This window comes from Prenolepis imparis, unplaced genomic scaffold, assembly GCF_030444845.1.
Source record: "Prenolepis imparis isolate NDT839.2.m4 unplaced genomic scaffold, iyPreImpa1.0 SCAF_10, whole genome shotgun sequence".
Lineage (NCBI taxonomy): Eukaryota > Metazoa > Arthropoda > Insecta > Hymenoptera > Formicidae > Prenolepis > Prenolepis imparis.
The window spans coordinates 10,978,378-10,997,053 of NW_028141168.1; the positions used below are offsets into that span (position 1 = coordinate 10,978,378).

The 18,676-nt window shown below is 29.4% G+C and overlaps 5 protein-coding genes across 11 annotated transcripts; 2 read left to right on the plus strand and 3 right to left on the minus strand.

Annotated features, from left to right (window-relative positions):
* Positions 1 to 381: 381 nt before the first annotated feature.
* On the minus strand, positions 382 to 4,928 carry Mdu (mitotic spindle positioning protein meduse). Of its 4 annotated transcripts, XM_083048885.1 has the most exons (6): positions 4,790 to 4,909; positions 4,597 to 4,664; positions 1,791 to 1,928; positions 1,268 to 1,704; positions 704 to 869; positions 382 to 521 (listed from the first exon to the last, which is right to left on the minus strand). In XM_083048885.1, exons 2-6 carry the CDS (start codon positions 4,603 to 4,605, stop codon positions 417 to 419), a joined length of 855 nt encoding a protein of 284 aa, XP_082905011.1. In that variant the 5' UTR covers positions 4,606 to 4,664; positions 4,790 to 4,909; the 3' UTR covers positions 382 to 416. The 4 variants fall into 4 exon arrangements, with proteins under 4 accessions (XP_082905011.1, XP_082905013.1, XP_082905010.1 ...); XM_083048887.1 differs by lacking the exon at positions 4,597 to 4,664 and having other exon boundaries at positions 4,790 to 4,928; XM_083048884.1 differs by lacking the exon at positions 4,790 to 4,909 and having other exon boundaries at positions 4,597 to 4,711.
* Positions 2,802 to 4,975, plus strand: LOC145942297 (uncharacterized). The gene is made up of 3 exons (XM_083048894.1): positions 2,802 to 2,944; positions 3,487 to 3,715; positions 4,618 to 4,975. Exons 2-3 carry the CDS (start codon positions 3,684 to 3,686, stop codon positions 4,973 to 4,975), a joined length of 390 nt encoding a protein of 129 aa, XP_082905020.1. The 5' UTR covers positions 2,802 to 2,944; positions 3,487 to 3,683.
* Positions 4,976 to 8,361: 3,386 nt separating this feature from the next.
* LOC145942292 (uncharacterized) lies at positions 8,362 to 13,957 on the minus strand. 2 transcript variants are annotated; one of them, XM_083048880.1, is made up of 7 exons: positions 13,810 to 13,953; positions 12,689 to 13,063; positions 12,264 to 12,385; positions 12,006 to 12,173; positions 11,644 to 11,758; positions 11,060 to 11,504; positions 8,362 to 10,820 (listed from the first exon to the last, which is right to left on the minus strand). In XM_083048880.1, the coding sequence occupies exons 1-7, from the start codon at positions 13,853 to 13,855 to the stop codon at positions 9,368 to 9,370; spliced, it is 2,724 nt and encodes a 907-aa protein (XP_082905006.1). In that variant the 5' UTR covers positions 13,856 to 13,953; the 3' UTR covers positions 8,362 to 9,367. The 2 variants fall into 2 exon arrangements, with proteins under 2 accessions (XP_082905006.1, XP_082905007.1); XM_083048881.1 differs by having other exon boundaries at positions 12,006 to 12,385; positions 13,810 to 13,957.
* Positions 13,958 to 14,132: 175 nt separating this feature from the next.
* Rrp1 (Recombination repair protein 1) lies at positions 14,133 to 17,172 on the plus strand. Of its 3 annotated transcripts, none has more exons than XM_083048470.1 (8): positions 14,166 to 14,307; positions 14,722 to 14,783; positions 14,943 to 15,254; positions 15,328 to 15,454; positions 15,540 to 15,683; positions 15,876 to 16,019; positions 16,121 to 16,301; positions 16,821 to 17,172. In XM_083048470.1, the coding sequence occupies exons 2-8, from the start codon at positions 14,754 to 14,756 to the stop codon at positions 16,936 to 16,938; spliced, it is 1,056 nt and encodes a 351-aa protein (XP_082904596.1). In that variant the 5' UTR covers positions 14,166 to 14,307; positions 14,722 to 14,753; the 3' UTR covers positions 16,939 to 17,172. The 3 variants fall into 3 exon arrangements, with proteins under 3 accessions (XP_082904595.1, XP_082904596.1, XP_082904598.1); XM_083048472.1 differs by having other exon boundaries at positions 14,295 to 14,436; XM_083048469.1 differs by lacking the exon at positions 14,722 to 14,783 and having other exon boundaries at positions 14,133 to 14,307.
* Positions 17,173 to 17,578: 406 nt separating this feature from the next.
* Positions 17,579 to 18,660, minus strand: LOC145942015 (small ribosomal subunit protein eS19-like). The gene is made up of 3 exons (XM_083048480.1): positions 18,551 to 18,660; positions 18,290 to 18,360; positions 17,579 to 18,031 (listed from the first exon to the last, which is right to left on the minus strand). Exons 2-3 carry the CDS (start codon positions 18,358 to 18,360, stop codon positions 17,638 to 17,640), a joined length of 465 nt encoding a protein of 154 aa, XP_082904606.1. The 5' UTR covers positions 18,551 to 18,660; the 3' UTR covers positions 17,579 to 17,637.
* Positions 18,661 to 18,676: the final 16 nt, after the last annotated feature.

Below are 18,676 nucleotides of genomic sequence, written 5' to 3' on the forward strand. Positions count from 1 at the left end.
CGATGAAAGAAAATATGTGCTCTACTTTCTTAAAATAGATTCTTAAGATAATATTATAAGAAATTATATAAATAATTACATTTAGTGCTCTAGCAACTTTAATACTGAAAATTTGTTGATTCTAATTAACGCTATAGCGCATATATATATAAATATTCAAACACGAAAAAAATTCTTCATTCGTAAAAATAAACTATATAGACAAGATAAACAAGAAAATCGATGATTTGTATATTCAACATATGTGTCGTTTGAAAAAACGGCAGAGAAACATCTCATTATATAATATAAAACAATATAATAAAATATTATTACTATTAATTTACAATTTTTATGTTGCCAGATAATGATGATCAGATAAAGATGAGGATAAAGTTGTGATTTGCAAGAAGCATCCACTTGAAGCTATAGAATTTTCAGAAGTAACTATCGTTTTCGTTGTTATTCTCCAGAGATTCTCTCTTGGCGGCTATCAGATTCTCCCATTGAGCAATGAGCGTGTTACGACGTCGTGGACTAGGCTACAAATACAATGAAAGAGATTTTAATCGCCTAGTTAATCAAGGTATTAGCAAGAGCGTTCGAAAGAATTGCCTTTATAAATGTTAACTAAGCTAATTTAATTGTCAATTAATTTAATTAATTTTCATTAGCTTGATGATCGACTATATAATCATGTTCTTTAAAAAAACATCGTTCTTACTTTATGTTTTCCTTTATATTCTCGTTCAATTTCATCTTCATTCAGAGTATTGGTGGAAGTGCCGCTTCTAAGAGAACTGGAGCCATCGTAAATATCAGAATCATTATCGTTCCCTATATCGAGTAGATTTGGTTGAGACTTGGCCCACATCTGGGATCTCACCAATCTAAAAATGTAAATGAAATTTACACGTAAGTCGCATACTGTACTTTTACGAATAAAATAATCGAGCGAGAAATATAAAAAATTTCTTTATAGATTTTTATTATACATACAAACAATTTTATCTTACCAATGTGGTATAATCCTTATTAACGCTTGCTTTATTGTAAACAAAATCAAATATATATTAAGTAACTCATCCGACTTCATTATTATTCAAATTTGTATTGCCGTTTATTGTTAAAGGGAAAAAAATTGGAAATGTAATAATAGACCAATTTTTTGTTTTAAAGTAATATAGAAAATTAGTTTTAAAAGTTTGAAAGGATTAAACTTAGATTATAATCTTTAATTTAATCTTAAAAGTAGATTATCTTTTTTTTACTATAAAAATTTTCATACCTTAACTCGTTCTCTCGTTCCTTCATGTCGTGTAACTCCTTCTGAATTTTCTGTTCGACAGGAACGTATCCTTTCCTCGCCAGTGGCTTTTTTGGCTCGTTGTCCGGCTCCAATTGTATCTCCAACGTTCTGTTGAAGGCCTTGATACTTAGAGGATTGAGCGTGATGGTAGGTGTTATGGGAGGACTCAAGCTGTCGTTGCTGTCCGATCTGTTCTTATAGATCTTTCCTCGTGTGGCCAGAAATCTGTGCATCAGACCTTTATGACTTGGCGCGCTCGCGAAACGCAGCGGTGTCGGCGTTGTACGCGTAGATATCACGCCGTTCGTCATCTTCGGCGTCAAGCTCGGCGACAGACTGACTGCCTCCAGAATCTGCGGGGTCGACGTTGTTCTTTTCAACTTGCCCGAGGCCAGAGCTTGCGGCATGCGACGAACCTACGTAAAAAATTGATTAATTAGATGTAATTTCGTATTATTTGGTACAATATATTTTATTATTTATATATATTTTTAAAAATTACCTTAGAGTCCACCGTCTCGTGGGATATAGTCTTAATGCTACCCACGTTCTTCAGTTCGTGCTCCCTCTCGGTGACTTCTTCGATCTCCCTTTGTATTCTATCTGTCGCCTTCCTCAATTGCTCCAGTCTGTGCTCCGTCTGTGTGCATATTAATTAAAAAATTCTTACGTAAAGATCTAAAAAGATATGTGAGTTTGATCCTTGATTTTTTTCATACCAATAAGGTATATATGAAATTCGCTGATATTTATATAAGATTACTCTGACAATGCTTTTAATTTTAATTAAATATTTAGGGGCTTATCTGATAAATTTAAAATTAAAATTGAAATTTTTTTTGTCTGAAAAACTTCTAATCGATGAATCAGAAAAATGTGACGCATCTTTAAGCTTTTATACTTTTTATCATTAAATATGTATCTAAATTCCAAATATATAATCTTTTTCATCGCACATATCTCTCGAAACTTAACACACTAATTAATGAATGGACTGTAATCTACTTAAATTGTTCCAGACGCGTATTTCATTCACATAATAACACTGTAACACTTTCAATGAAATTACGCACGCAACAGCAGGATGAAACACTTTTCAGAGATGCAAAAAAAATCATTTATTACAACGATAATCTGCTATATGTACATTATTTATTGATCGCATATCGGATGCGTTATCAGTTTATCTTTAAAAGAAATTATATCGCGTTTCTCTGCAACTGCCCGACACGTCATTGCAAAAGCAGATAAAAAAATGACATTTCCTGAAAAGGACACAAACCAAAATTACAATCTTGTCAGCAAAAATCAATATCGTACTTTTTTTATTTATTTATTTATTATAATGCATAATTTATCTTGTTCTCTTCTCTTTCTTTTTCTTAAGAGGGCAAAAATTAATTAATTTTTTATCTGTCATAGGTTTACTATAATTTATTCAAAGAGAAGCGTACATAGATTTTGCTTTCATCAATCGACTGGACTCGTAATCAGATGCCGGCAATTTTTAACCGTATCTCATCCGTATCTTTCTAACAAGGAAACTGCTACTAAAAGTTGATGAAAAGATGCGTGAAAAGGGCACATGAGAACTCGATGAAAAAAGGAATATGTAACACACACAACCGGTACCGAACTTCTCGGAAGAATTTCCAGGTAAGCAGCTGTGTCGATCAGGAATGCTGTCCACAGAAAACTGAGCGAAGCACTGATGGAGGCAACGGCTTAACTGTAATCACCGTTTCCTTTCTAAAAGAAATGGGCCACGAGTCTTCTTACCACTCTTTCGTCGCTCTTCCCTCGATATATGCATTTTCGATTCCTTCGAGAACCGACCGATACGATTCCCTTCATTAACATTTCGATTGTCATACTAATTTTTTTAGAGCGTTATAAATTATAAAATATGTATGCAATATATTTGTGAGAATGAGATTGAAAAACATGAACTTGTATATAAGATTTGGGACTCGTTAATGTAGGATCAACGATCGAAATGTTAAGACTCCTCGAGTTATATAGGAATTCTAATTAAATCATCATAAATTTTCTTTATTCATCCGTATCGTAGTATAAAAATCGTTATTGAAAAAGCAAGTTGTTAGATTGTTTCTTTAACCGGCTGTAACATTTAGTTTTTAATTGTTTTTTTTAGAGACAGATTTTTACATTTACATACATTTTTTATTTGTTTTCAGAGACAAAGAGATTTTTACATTGCATTTAAAGGTGATAAACATGATCATCTTCTCATTTTGGCAATAAGTTTTATGATGAAGATTGCGCACAATATCGATGATTAAAATTAATCGATCTCGGAAGACTGGAAGATTCTTATAGATGCCATACATTTTCAATTTAGGACACGTATTCATCGAGGAATGCTAATTAGCATATGATCAAAAATATGCATATAAATAGGAACTGGTGAGTACTTTACGAATAGAGATGACACATCCGTTTCTTTCAATTCTTAAATGATATATGCTTCAACTTTTGTAAAACGATTCATATTTTAAGTTCAGGAAAAAGGTAAAAATAAATAATATCCTAAAAGAAAAACACTTCTCTTACATGAAGGATATTTTAATCATACTTTTTAAATAATAAGCAAATAAACAATTAAAATTAGAGTAAAAGCATATTAATTAATATTTTAGAAGACATTTTTTATTAATCTTTTATAATATAATTATATATATTTTTATAATATATAATTATATATATTTTTATCTCAAAATTGCAATGTAATTATGCTTACATTACTTAGTGATATGAATGCAAATCAACGCGACGCATTGGCACCGTTTACGTAATTAAAATACTAAATTAGTAACTAGAAGAAGTTCTAAAGAGAGATACGAGATATTAACGTCACACAGGTGTCTTAATAAATAGTATCGGTGTAAACACAGCATCACAATGTTACACGCGTAACATTGTGATCTGAAATTAATTCTTATCTAGTGGAATCTTCGAAGAGTTAGCTTTTTATAATATTACTTCTTATTTATATTATGTTCTTATTTATATTATTAATATTTTTATATATTGTATATATATATTGTGTATATTTTTTAAATATTATTTACATATGTATTAAAGAAATAGGATAAATAATCGTGTTTATAATTCGTTCTATTGTATTTTCAAAAATATTTTTTAATTTTTTCCTTCACTCAATAGTAAATGTATATATTTGCGTTTATTTTTATCTATTCATCTGGTTTTTTTTTGTTTTTTTCGTTAAGTTAATTTTTTCTGCTTCTTTTTTTTATCACGATTCTTCAATAAAGATACATACTCACATATTTCATTTTAAATTGCAGGAAGCGTAAGAAAGACAGTTCAAACAGGCAGCTCTCTCAAACAACGTCTGACAAACAACAATGTTTCACAATAATATATACAGAGTCTGGAATCGATTGCTCCGAAGAAATTCCGGTTGTCGAAGTATATAATGTTTTGAAAATAATAAGAGAGAGAAAGAGGAAGACTTACCTCCATTTCGATCGTTTCCGCCAGCGGGAATTCGAGAGACAGCGAGAGGTCGGCAACGACGACAGATTCGAACTGAATCTTTTATCAGGTGCTCTTCCTCAGCAGATACGAATGGTGCGTCGACCTCGAAAAGAGGAACAATTTCGTACGTCGCGTTATCTGATCGCGAGGCGCGCCGACAAGTAACGACGTCCCCGCTTATTATCATGCCTCGCGCAACTAATTACGTCACTTGTTCAATATTTACACCGATAGCGCGTGTCCCACGCGCACATATAATATGTACCGGCGATGGGAAACACGCTGTGTCGTCAGACTTTTCGCAGAAACAACACTGCATGACTGCGAGTTACGTATCCTGGACAAGCATTGCTACTTCTCGAGATTTTACCAAGATTCGCTGTTGTATTCTCGATGAGAACATTGATGTATTGCGTTAATAACTCTTAATGCCGTTGGGATATTAACAGAGCGCTAACGCTCTATTCAGATATATATATTCTTTTTCATCGAATATAGAATATAGATGTTAATACACGTACACTTGGCTGTATTCGCGATATATATTGAAATTGCACAAATATATATTAATACGAAAGTATATACGATTTATATAAATGATAGAACACACAGGGAGAATCTGTTATACAAGGATCTCATCAAATAAGTGTCGCGAACGTTGACACAATTGTATCTCTCTTTCCTTTTTTTTCATAGAAATCTTTTTGATTTTCACAAAATCAACGAGAATTCGTTCACCGAAGTCCGGTTCTCCGTTTTTTAAAGAAAACGTCGATATAGATACGAATTTTGAACGCGATGTCACGGGGTCGAGTCGTGTGTATAACAGCGTCGAAATTATACCGGTGAGGCACCTGTGTTGTAATTAAATTCTCACTTAGTTCGCGAACTGTGAATGTAAGATATAAGAAAATCGCGACAGATATTTACGCGAAATGCGGCGTTTGTGTCCTGGAATAAGAGCAGGCAATATGTCGTCGAGCGGAATCGCGTCGAATGTCGACGACTAGGCAACTATATATATGTATATTGTACGTTCGTTCTATTATCCTGACACGGACCGCTCAACGGCTGCCATTTTACCTATCTCGCGACCTTGTTCTCTGACCGTTCTCCGAACAAAAGCAACAGGACGGCATGCATCGCGCGGCTGTGATAGTATATATGTAACTTCGGCGGCCAAGCGTGCTGCTGTTGGCGAGCACGAACCGGTCGCGAATGTTTGGCGGATAATAAATATGTATATAAATGTTTCTTTTCCCGAGGGGGGATGATTTGACTCGACAAAGCTTAGCGCGAAAGATTTGTCGAGTAAAGCGATGAAAATAATATTTCGAAATCATTTTTATTTTCTCCATCTTATCAATTAAGCATCAATTAAAATTAAAAAGAAGAATGGAGAAGAATTTAATAGATTCTGCTTGGTCTAATCTGATAGCGAATTAAGAGCAGATTTTTCTTGCCGAGAATAATTACTTACATTGTAGTAATTACAGCTTGTAGTATATTATTAAAGTTTGTCTACAGGATAGTATTCTTGCTGTAGACAAATTAGTTTGCAATGAAAATTCTTTAATATGAAACTATAAAAAAGCAAAATAATTCTATTCAGAATTCAATCACAAACACATCGAGAAACAGATTGATTATATCTTGTTAAAAAAATGTTTCGGCATTTAGAAAAATAGAAATTCTAATATTAATACATTAGACAAAGGCTGCAATAGTGTAAAAAAAATCAAAATATATAATATTTCAGTTTGAAATAATCAATTTCGATATTGAAGAGAATGGTTTCTAAAAAGAAAAGTTGAAACATTTTGTTTTTCGTCTTTATACAATGTTAAAGGCACTCAAATTGGAACGATCAAATAACATAATTTTTTCAAATTCATTGATTAAAAAGGATATGACATCTTTATTCAAAATTTTTATTCGACTTATTTAATTTAAAAAAAATACGTATTCATTTAGGGCTAATTAACTGCTCTAATCTCCGATTTTATTGTTTAAAATAGTATAAAATAGTCGCAGGAAATTAGAGCAAAATCAGACAATTATTTCTAGAAATTTATTTATAAGTACAAAAAATACGTAGAAAAATACATCATGTAAATAGTAAGATACTCTTCCTTACAATCAATATATAACGCGGTGGCGCGAATTAGGCTCGCGGTTTCGGAGCGCTGTTATTGTAGACAAAATCAATCAAGATTTAGATTGGAATTGTGCAATATTAAAAAAACTCTTCCATAGCGAACGTTCTTAAATAATTTTCACTATGTATTCCCTTTTTCTACACACGCGCGCATGTATGTTTAAAATATCATTATATTTTTGTAATTAAAATTAATTATAAGTATGTAATGTAATACAAATAACTTTTAAATTACTTGTTAGTTGTATGGTATTATAATTCATAAACACATTTAACGTTATATTTTTTAGTTATTTTTTATAATCTAATCTTTTACATCTTCTATTTCTTATGTACTTAATCTCAAAGGCACAGTTTATATTCTACGATAAAAATGTATTTCTGGATATAATCTATTTTGTTAATTAATATTCTAATATGCTGCAGTAATATACGTTGTTATTTTACAGTCGATGTTGAAAGTGATTTTAATTATTATATATTTGTGTTTTTGTTAGTCTCTATTGATATGTGTCGTATGTAATCGAACAATAATATATTGAAATTATGAGAAATTAGAATGATATAATGTAGCGGTATAACTAAACATAATATAACAGACTGCGGTGGATTGAAAATTTTTCTTTTAAATTAATTTTCTCGAAAATGTTTCATATGGATGATTTTATAACTTTAATTTATTTTTGCACGAGAGATCATCCTATTCGCAATTGTGTTGTGATTATCTTATCGCATCCTGTGTAAATGTATATATTATATTCTATTGTAATAGATTTATATATTATTTACATTATTTTTAACATACCATATACAGAGAACATAAATTTTTAATGAAAAATATGGGTTATATATATGTGTGTCTCTCATTTACACTGTTGAAGCTTAATTTGTAGAAACTTATAAATTTTCAAATTGTAACGTAATAATTATTGCGAAGAGTTGAGTTTTGAAAAGCATTTCCAAGAAACAATGTATCTTGTATGGATAGATCAAATAGATTGTAGTCAAGAAAAAGTTTCTTGCAGAAAACTGCAACACTAATAGCACATAATTCATGTAGAAAAATCCATCCAAACAATTATAAACATCGTAAACAATTATTGCTTGTTCTTATAAATTAAACTTATTTATATAACTTAGCAACATGTATCTATAATTTGCTCAAATGATATATAATTATCCAGAAAATATATATATAATCTATCTGGGTCATTTCTTATACAATCTGTATAAAATACATCTAATATTAAGCAAATTATATTTTCTCTTAAACGGAAAAATAAATTTTCTTGGAAGACGACTTAAAAGGACAACAAAATTGATTGGGGATCGTTAAAAAATCGCACCCAGATTTTTATAAATTTTGCACTGTTCACACAATTTCAATATTTTATCATTGCTTATATGTATAATTTTTTTATTACAAAATTTATATTTTTTTCTTATTTAACTAGTATGAATTTGTTGTTTATAAGAAGTTATTGTACTGGTGTAAAATGTGTGAGTGTGTATGTAAAATTATTTCCGTGTATTTCGTTGCATATTTTTTTCTAATTTTTTAATAATTGAAGATAGCAGAGATAAAACAAACAGTTTTCAATTAATTATTATAAAAATAAAATATTTATGAGCACACATTTTTTATAATTCAAGAGAAAATTGAATAATTTTATATGAATTAAATAATAACACTTTTATATTTGTAATAAAGATTTTTCATTTTGAAATCATTAAGAGAATAGATAATTGATATGTAACATATTTATATATTTGGCACATCACCATATTTTTACAATTAATTTAATAAACATATAAAAGTTAGTTAAGACTACATCTAATAAGTAGTAAATAAACCACAAGTTCAAATAATTTTCGTACATATCGAGAATAAAACTAGACTGTAAAAAATTTAATTATGTTTTGTATTAAATGAAATCTAAAGGCTTAGTAAATGCAAATATATAAACTTGTAATATTTTATATTTTTTTATAATTGTGTGTAAAAATAAATTCTTATATTGTAAAACAAATAAATGCCTACACTGTTAATTTTTTAATAATATATCGTATGCATAAAATTTATCAAAATTATAAGAATGCTTTGATTAGCCCGTTATATCATTTTCCTAAACATAGTTGTATCTTGTAATAAAACTGAGAAAGTTATATATCTCTATTCAAAGTTTTGCTTTTTGAAAATATTTACATAAATCAGAAAATGTAGCATTGTGTCATTATCTTCATCATCTTTTGTCTTTTCCAAGATTCTTACATATTACAATGATTTTATTGCATATCTCAATCGATCATGTCTATTAACATTGCTACATTAGTATAAAATATAATAATATGATTAACATCAAACTTTACATATTTTATTGTACAGATATTATTATCACTTAACTTTGCAAATTATTCATATTTTTAGAACTTTGACAGTATGTGATACTATTTCTGTCAATTTGAAAAATGCCATTCTTTAAATGATCATTAGATACGAACAAAATAGTATTTTGCTTGTCAGATTGCTTTATATCAATTGCTTGTAAGTTACCGTCTAAAATTCGAATTTTCCTACAATTGTCCGCTTTTGCTTGCAATTCGATTTGATGTAAAGGTATGTTTATACATCTATTTTGCGCGATTATCCTGTTCAACTGATCAGTACGGACATATAAACACTGATTACTTTGTTGTTGATCAATTTCCTGATTTTCTTCAACAGAATTGTTTGAAGAGATATTTATGGTTTCTACCGAATCAGTCGCAATAGATTCACTTACACACTCGTTCTCTTGAAGTATATTATCTTGATTTTGTGGCATAATCTCTTCTTTAACAGTATCAAACGTTTGCAGAATATTACCATCCGTATTTGTTATCTGTGTACAAAAAGTAATGTTATTTTCCACACATTCTTTATTTTCAACATTATAAGCATTGGCATAACTATTAGACTTTTCATCATTTGTGTCATCATTTGATGTGATAATAATGTGTCCATTATATTTTTCATCGTATGTTTGATTATTTTCATCAGAATTTGTTTCTGCGTGTTCAGTTTTTAAATGCACGTATGTTGCGGTTTTATCTTGTGTATCACCGTCATATACTATTTTGTGATAATTGTGTATAGATTCTTGCAACACATGTAATTTATTTTCGTGTAGGTCTTCTGAAAGATCTATATTTATCTTATCCTCCATCATATCTTCATCTCCCTCCTTTGAAGTCTCATTATTACATTTTACTTCAGAGTATTCAAGCCACTGTATCCTGTTACCGCAATCATAAACTTTATTCTGATTTTCAATGTCATGTTGATAAACAATGTGATTTTCTTCATTATCAGTCGTTTTTAAATTATCGTAAAAAGGATTTTTTAGTTGTAGCAGGCCATCTTCTATGCCATTGATACGCTCCACCCTGACATTTCCGTCGTTCTTACTGGGATATCTACAGTCTATAGCTATTTCAGTCTCTATACCATCAGTCTTATTCAAATGAGATTCCGAACAAATCTCAAAACTCTCAAGACATTTATCAACTTGTATAGTACCTTTTGTTTCCAAATTTCTATTAATATCCTCAATATTCTCTTTCAGAACATACTCCTCTACTGAATTTGTATCAATTTGCGTTTTGTCATGATGATTTTCAAAATCTACGATTACATTGGACTCGATATTATCGATTTTCATTGCAGTCTCTGGGACACAATCTTTCTTTCTTCGATTGGTCCGAACCTTTTGAAAGTCTTCTTCGGAAAGATGCAAAACTTCACCGATTGTCGTGAGAATTTTACCGTGTCGTGTTTTTAAATGACGTTTATAGGTATTTCTTGTTTTGAACCTGGTGTGAAAAACAGTATATTATACAAAAACTATCAATTGTGTATTGATTCTTTATCTCCTTATTTCTTTATCTTTTTAGAGGTAAAATCAGAAAGAAAAAGTCAGAGAATTTAGTTTATTAATTAATTAAAAATAATCTAATTAATTTAAACTAATGCGTGTATATGTGTGTGTTATAAAAATAAACCATATTTAGTATTTTAAATATTAAAAGGCTAATTGATTATTTCTACTTACCGTTGTCCACAATCATCGCATCCAAATGGAGCTTCTCCAGTGTGTCTACGTTGATGTTCCCTAAAGTGAGATGGATGCCTAAACTTCTTTCCACACTCTAGGCACGTAAAGCGTGTCTGATTTTGATGAATCAACATGTGATATTTCAAGCTGTGTCTTCTTGTAAAAACCGCTTTACACATTCGACACTCGTATGGTTTTATTCCAGCATGACTGCGATAATGAGATACTAAAGTTGTAGGCGCGGTGAAACTACGAGGTGGATCGCAGATACGACATTGCAGATTATTTCCTGAAGGATTGCCTTTCTTCTTAATACGATCTATATATGCTAATGCCATTTCCCTCTCTTCCTTACTCGTTCCAATAAACTTTGCTTTTCCTTTAGGTTTGGTAGCTGTAGATATTTCTGTATTTTTTATCCGGGTTTCATCTGACCACGAATCTGAACATATATAAATGTAATATATATTATATATTTAGAGCTAGTTAAAATTTATATTTAAACATGGTAATATTCATTTGTATTAATTGTAAGCTAATATTGTATTTTATTTTGTACAACATTATTATAGAGAACATACCTGATGAACAGAGATTATCAGAATCTTGATAATTTGTGTTTTCAGCTAATTTCTGGTTGATAGAAGAATATTCTTTTGTATGTACACTATCACTACCAACAACCATCAATACAATCTGAAAAACATTTATGAAATGTAGTATATAGATACACATGTTAAATTATGTATAAATGTCTTAAGTCTTATATATGAATATTTTTTGATAATTTTATACTTTTAATTTGTGCAATATAATATAAATCTCTGTGACTCTTTTTCTGTTATATTTTCATAATACAATTCTTATATATCAATTATTTGTATATTTATAACATTAAATATATAATTAATAATTATATATTTAATATATAATTATTACTAACATTTTCTTTTCTTGTATTATCCAGGACATTATTAAGAGATGACATTCCCTTTCTATTAGGCATTTGATCATCTAATCGTTCGAAATAACTATGATCCCCAAGGACCTTAGTGTCCATTTGATCAGAATTCTTCAATTCGGAATTGTACGCATCTTTATTTTCCGAATTCTGAAAACATTTCTGCTTCTCATTCTCTTTAATATTAATATCGTTTAAAAGTATTTTACGTAAATAATTTGCAGATTTTTCCAGTATTACATCTTTATTCTTCTTATTTATTGTTTCTTGAGGTTTTTTTGTCTGCTGCATCCGACTTTTCTTACTTTGTAGATTAGTCTTTAAATTCTTGTGATTTATACTTTTTGCTGTAAATGTATCATCTATAACAATATAAAAATAAGACTTTTTTACAATCATGAAATACAATATAATTAATCTTATAAAGATAAATTATAAAATTATCTATATATAATTTAGATTTTTTTCATGATTTTCAAATTTTTAACATATTGTCATCAAAATATATCATACAAAATTGTAAGAACGTTTATAAGAAAATTTTATTAAATTCTCTTGTTATATGAATATATTAGAAATAAGAATTCCAAAAAACAAATCTATACATGAAGAAAAACGAAAAAGTATTTAGATGTACATAAATAATAATTTGTTAAAATACATACAAGTTTCTTTATCTGCTTTCAAATATTCTAAATGTTCTTCTAGATGACTTTTAATGGATGCTCTCGCCTTTTCTTCACTAGCAAAACTGGTATATTTCTGTTGACAACCAGGCACTAATGCGCAAGTATAAGAATATTGTCTTTTGAGCTCGTCACTTGTAAAAATAGCAAATTGCTTAACAAGATGAGAAACAGGCATAGATAAAAGCTGAGATACAGTAAAGCATGATTCTTTCCGTTTTATACTCGCTGTTCTAGGTTTGCATTGTGCTGCCATCAATGAATCAATGTGCTTCGTTTCTGAATGCAATGTTTGAGATGCAACTTCCGCAAGCACCACTAATAATGCTGATGGACTGTCCCTTCCAATAGGACCTATAACAATATTTAGAACAATTAGTATTCTTGAATATACATCTACATATTAATTTTGTATATACTAAGAATAATTTCATATTATATAACAGTTAAATACAAATTTTTTCAATATATTTTAATATATTTTATATCTTCAAATTTTGATGATAAATATAAGATAGAATTATAAGTCTTTCACAATTTGTCTTTTTTTCATAAATATACATTTCGCATTGTTAAAAGGAATGTGTAAAACACGAAATATATGAATTTCTTTATCGCGATAAAATATATATCAAAATGTAAATATATATTGGGTTGTTCGGAAAGTCATTTCGGTTTTTTTCACATACAAATTGTATGTGAAAAAAACGAAATGGCTTTCCGAACAACCCAATATATATTTACATTTTGATATATGTTTTATCGCGATAAAGAATAATATATATATATATATATCTCGCACTATTGGTAATTAAAACATTTTTAAATGGGATAATTGTATTTTATCATCAAAGATACTACAATCCATACGACTCGCGTCAAATAATCTCAAATTATTTAACATACGCCTCCACATTCTATATACGTCGAATAAAAATTGTTTCAGTCAAGTTTAGCAGACGCCATAAGGACGCCCAGCAGACGGCTTTTCAATTTACTATCTACGGATGCTGCGCGCGTTTTTATTCCTCAAGTGGACGACAAACGAGTGGAAGATATTTATAAAAAAAAAGAAGCGTAAAATTAAAAATTGCAATTACCTCCGTTGTACGAATTTGACATTTGCGGATTTGTTTTGGTACTCATGATGGCACTCGCCTTCGTAGCGTGTCTACATTCCCGATCCTCCTCTCCTGCGAACAACAGGTTCCCCGTTTGTTGCCCAATTTCTTCCTTCTTGTCAATTGTCGACACTGTTGCCAATATGCAAAATCGAATTATGAACGAGTACGCATATCGATTAATCGCGCTCGATGTCCAACGTCCGATATCCAATAGAAACGTTTCGTTTCTAGGGATAAAAGTGACGTCAGTTAAGATCGAAATTCTATTGGATGATGGAATTAATGGCGTCTTTCTTTCTTACGTGTCTTTTTTTATCATAGTTCTACGACATCCGACATCGAATGCGTCGCAAAATGCTGATGAACGGGTGCTAAATGGCACTAAATTTAAAGTTGTTCAACAAACGAAGCTGTATTATACCGATTACACGGTTGATCGCATTTTTTCCAGTCACATATACGAGAATTTTTAAGGTCCGTAAAAAAATATGTCTGTCATGTTAAACTAGCTGTCTAATATTGTTTCTTCGATTGAAAGAAGCTTTGTTTGTTGAAGACAAAGACAAAATTCGATAAACGTGGTTAGAGACGTAGCTAGGCTATGTACGTTCACTGGTTGTGAAAACAGATAATCAATTAATTATAATTTTGAGATATTATTTGTATAAAATTTATTTTCATCGATAAAGCTAAATAATTGTTGAATTTGTAAAATCATACATAAGGACGAATCATTTTTATTAGTACAATTGTAAAATAAATTTATATATTTGGAGTATTATTATTATTATTATTATGACATATTATTCAATTTTATTGAATTAAACAGATTATTTGGAAGAGCTGTTGTGTTTATTAAAATATTAATTTTATTTATATTTTTCTCAGTACCTGCTCTTTACAAAGAACAAGATTTTAATATGCCACCAAAACGAACTGCAAAGGCAAAGGTATAAAAAGATACATATAATATTACTACATCATTTAATAAGTACAAATTCAGATATGTTTAGCTTTATATATATAAATAAAATTTTAATATTATTAATATACCAAGTATTCTCTTATATACCTATAAAATATGATATAATTGCAATATTATTAATTAGATTGATTCTACCAAAGTTAAATCTGGTAAGAAAACAGATACATTGAATGAATCTGCTTCTAAAAAAAAACGTGTAAATGATACAAATGATGAACCTGCACCAAAGAGGGCAAAAATTGAATCAAAAAAAGTTAATGAAAGCAATTCATCTACCGTGAATAAGGCAAAAAATGAACCCAAACAAATGCAGAATAAGACAGATACAAATCTGAATGAGATACATTTTGCGTGCACAAAATTAAATGAGGAAGGCAAGAAGTACAATCTAAAAATTTGTACTTGGAATGTTTCTGGAATCAGGGCTGTTCTTAAAGTATGTTTGTTTAATTTGTCATAATTATATTTGCATTATATTGATAATAATTTTTGTTATACTATTTAATTAGAAAAATGGAATGGATTATATTATCAAAGAAGATGCAGATATAATTGCTCTACAAGAAACAAAATGTGACAAAAACAAATTGCCGGATGAAGTTAAATTGTCAGGATATCATCATTATTTTTTGGACAGTAAGAGATGATACTCTTGAAGAAAAATTTATATAAATCACATTTTTATATGAATCACATAATGAAGAAAAATATGTTTTAATAGGTAAAAAGCCAGGTTATTGTGGGGCTGCTTTGTTCTGTAAAGAAAAGCCTATTTCTGTGAAATACGGCTTAAACATTTCTGATTTTGACAGCGAAGGTAGAATGATCACAGCAGAATTGTCAGAATTTTATGTAATAAATGTTTGTAAGTTGTGTATTTTAATAACTATATAAAGAGATAAATTTTGATTTTATGATTTTTAATATCTTGTAATCACAAGAATCGGAGCTATATATACAATTCTAATATTTTATATATATATATATATATATTTTTTTTAACCTACTTTTAATTTTAAAAATGTTTAGTGTTTAATAATAGAATATAATACAATAGATGTGCCAAATGCTGGAAAAAAGTTGGTGACATTACCAAAGAGAATGGAATGGAATAAGGCATTTAAGAAATTTGTTGAAGAATTGGATGAAAAAAAGCCTGTTATTATATGCGGTGACATGAATGTGGCTCATCAAGAAATAGGTATCATCATTGTATCAATTTCAACTTTATTAAATCTCAAATGTAAAATATTGATAATTATTATTTTTGAAACGTTAATATAATTTATCATTAATTTTTAGATTTGAAGAATCCCAAAACAAATACTAAGAATGCTGGATTTACCAAGGAAGAACGAGACGCTATGACTGACTTTTTATCTGCTGGGTTTATAGATACATTTAGATTATTGTATCCTGACAAAGAAGGTGCATATACATTTTGGTCATATTTCGCTAATGCACGCGGCAAGGATATCGGATGGTAAGAAAATGACTTGCCTTTACTAAAATTATATTATACCAAATTGTAAATAGTTAGGAAAATTTTGTAGAAATATTCGACTTACTATTAAAAAAGCCAAAATTCTCTTTGTATATATTTATGAGACGTTAAGAAAGTTTATATACATATAATAGGCTTGTTTTCTATTCCTGCACTGGCTGAACTGTGCACACTGGTACAATAAGTTAGAGTGAGACAAAATATACTTGTCTCATTCTAACTTATTGCACCAGTTCATCAGTGCAGGAATAGAAAACAAGCCTAATAATTAAATCTTTATCGTTAAATTTTATATTGAATATATTAATGATAAACTATCTTATATATAATGTTCCCAAAACTTTATGCAATTAATGATAAACTATCTATTTTATATATAATGTTCCCAAAACTTTATGCAATTATAAAATTATTCTTCTATTTCTACAAAATGTTCATTTGTAATCTACTAATTATAATTAAATATATATATATTTATATAAAAATTTTTATATATAGGCGACTGGATTATTTCTTGATATCAGAACGAATAAAGAATAAAGTGTGCGACAATGTTATAAGGAAACAGGTTTATGGCAGTGATCATTGTCCTGTAATACTTTATATTAATTTGTAATAAATATTATGTATTTTTGTGTAGAAATGTCAAATAATGAATGTCAGTAATGGAACTTTTTTCTTATGAGCAATTGCAAACAATCAGTATACAAATAATTGATTGCATTGCTTTATAATTGTATGTATCTTTTTAAACTTTTTGATATATTCTGTATAAGACGTATTTTTTAACTTGTCTGCTATGTAATTCAGATTCAAGTAAAACAAATGTAATAAATTTTATCAAAATTGATGTATGCATTTCATTTTAGTCTATTCTTTATTACCCTCGACTTATCACATATGTTTCAAAATATAAATAAAAATTTCAACAAAATTTATTTCATAATTAGTAATCTTATTTCTTTACTTCTATACTTTAATGAAAAAAAGAATATTATCGATTGTTTTTTGTCATCTGATATTAATATTTATATGAGAATGCAATACATATTAATTTTATAACTTACAATTATTTTTATATTGTGTAGATATATGTAAATGTTTGTAGTTTGAATCTCTAATTAGACTTAAATTTTTAGGAATGCTTTGAATCAATTTTTCAAATTTTAATTAATCATTTCTTACCTGATTATATTTTCCCGATATTTTGTTGTTTCACGCAGTCATGTATTTGAAAAATATTCCAAAAGACAGAGTTTTAGATATTTACATGTTTTTTTTTTTTTAATTTTTTGTTACAGAAACAATAAGATATTTAAATTGTAATTGTCTCTTGAAGTTTAAGTTGCTTTTTGCTTTTAGCCTTAACTTGTGCGGCGATACGATCCAAGTCCCTGCGTCCTTGGCTAGTCAATTTACGTCCGCCAAGAGGTGCTTTCTCAATCAGCTTCAACTGTTCCAAGCTTTGGAGTGCCTTGCGCGCAACACCACCAGCTGATCGACAGAAGTGGCTGGGGTGAGTGCCGTTGCGTTTGCGTCCACCAAAGATCTTAGTGACGGCGCCGACACCGATCGGGCTGCGAATATAAATGTGACGTACCAAGGCTGCGCACCTGATGTAGTACCAATCAGGATCGTAAGGAGCCAACTCCTTGAATTTGGCCGTTTTCACAATATCCACCCATTCTGGCACACGCATTTTGCCGGTCCTAAAATTTTACATCGTACAATGTAACATTATAAAATAGATATATCTTTAAGCAATAAATTATCGTTCACAGACAGAGCAATACAGAAGCATACACAGGATAGAAGAGGATTTTTATAAACTGAATGATATTATAGATAATAAATAACAATTTTGAATAAAAGATAATTATAAATGAAAGTATGCAATTATATTGGCTTAAATATTAGATAGCATGGGAGATTATTTAGATTAGGTTTCGAATTGTCATGTTTCCTACTTTTTGAGGAAGGCTGCGAAGGCCTTCACGAATTTTTGCTGGTCCACGTCTTTTAACGTTACAGACGGCATCTGAAAGGAAAATATAATTTAATTAAAAAGCCAATATGCGAAATAATGAATATACACGCCACATGGGCAAACAAATCACAAATGAATTTTACGTTCTAAACATTTTAAATCTCTATATTTCGATAACTGATAAAAATTGATAGAAACCATTAAAACTCGATTATGTACATTTTTATATAAATTTTCTTACTTTGTTAATTAAATACGATGTTTTTTAATTTATATTGCTCTATATCATCGGCAAACACCACTTTTACGTGGAAAAGGGAAAACACGAGAGTGGAACCGAATGGAATGATTTTGGGTCATGTTCTAA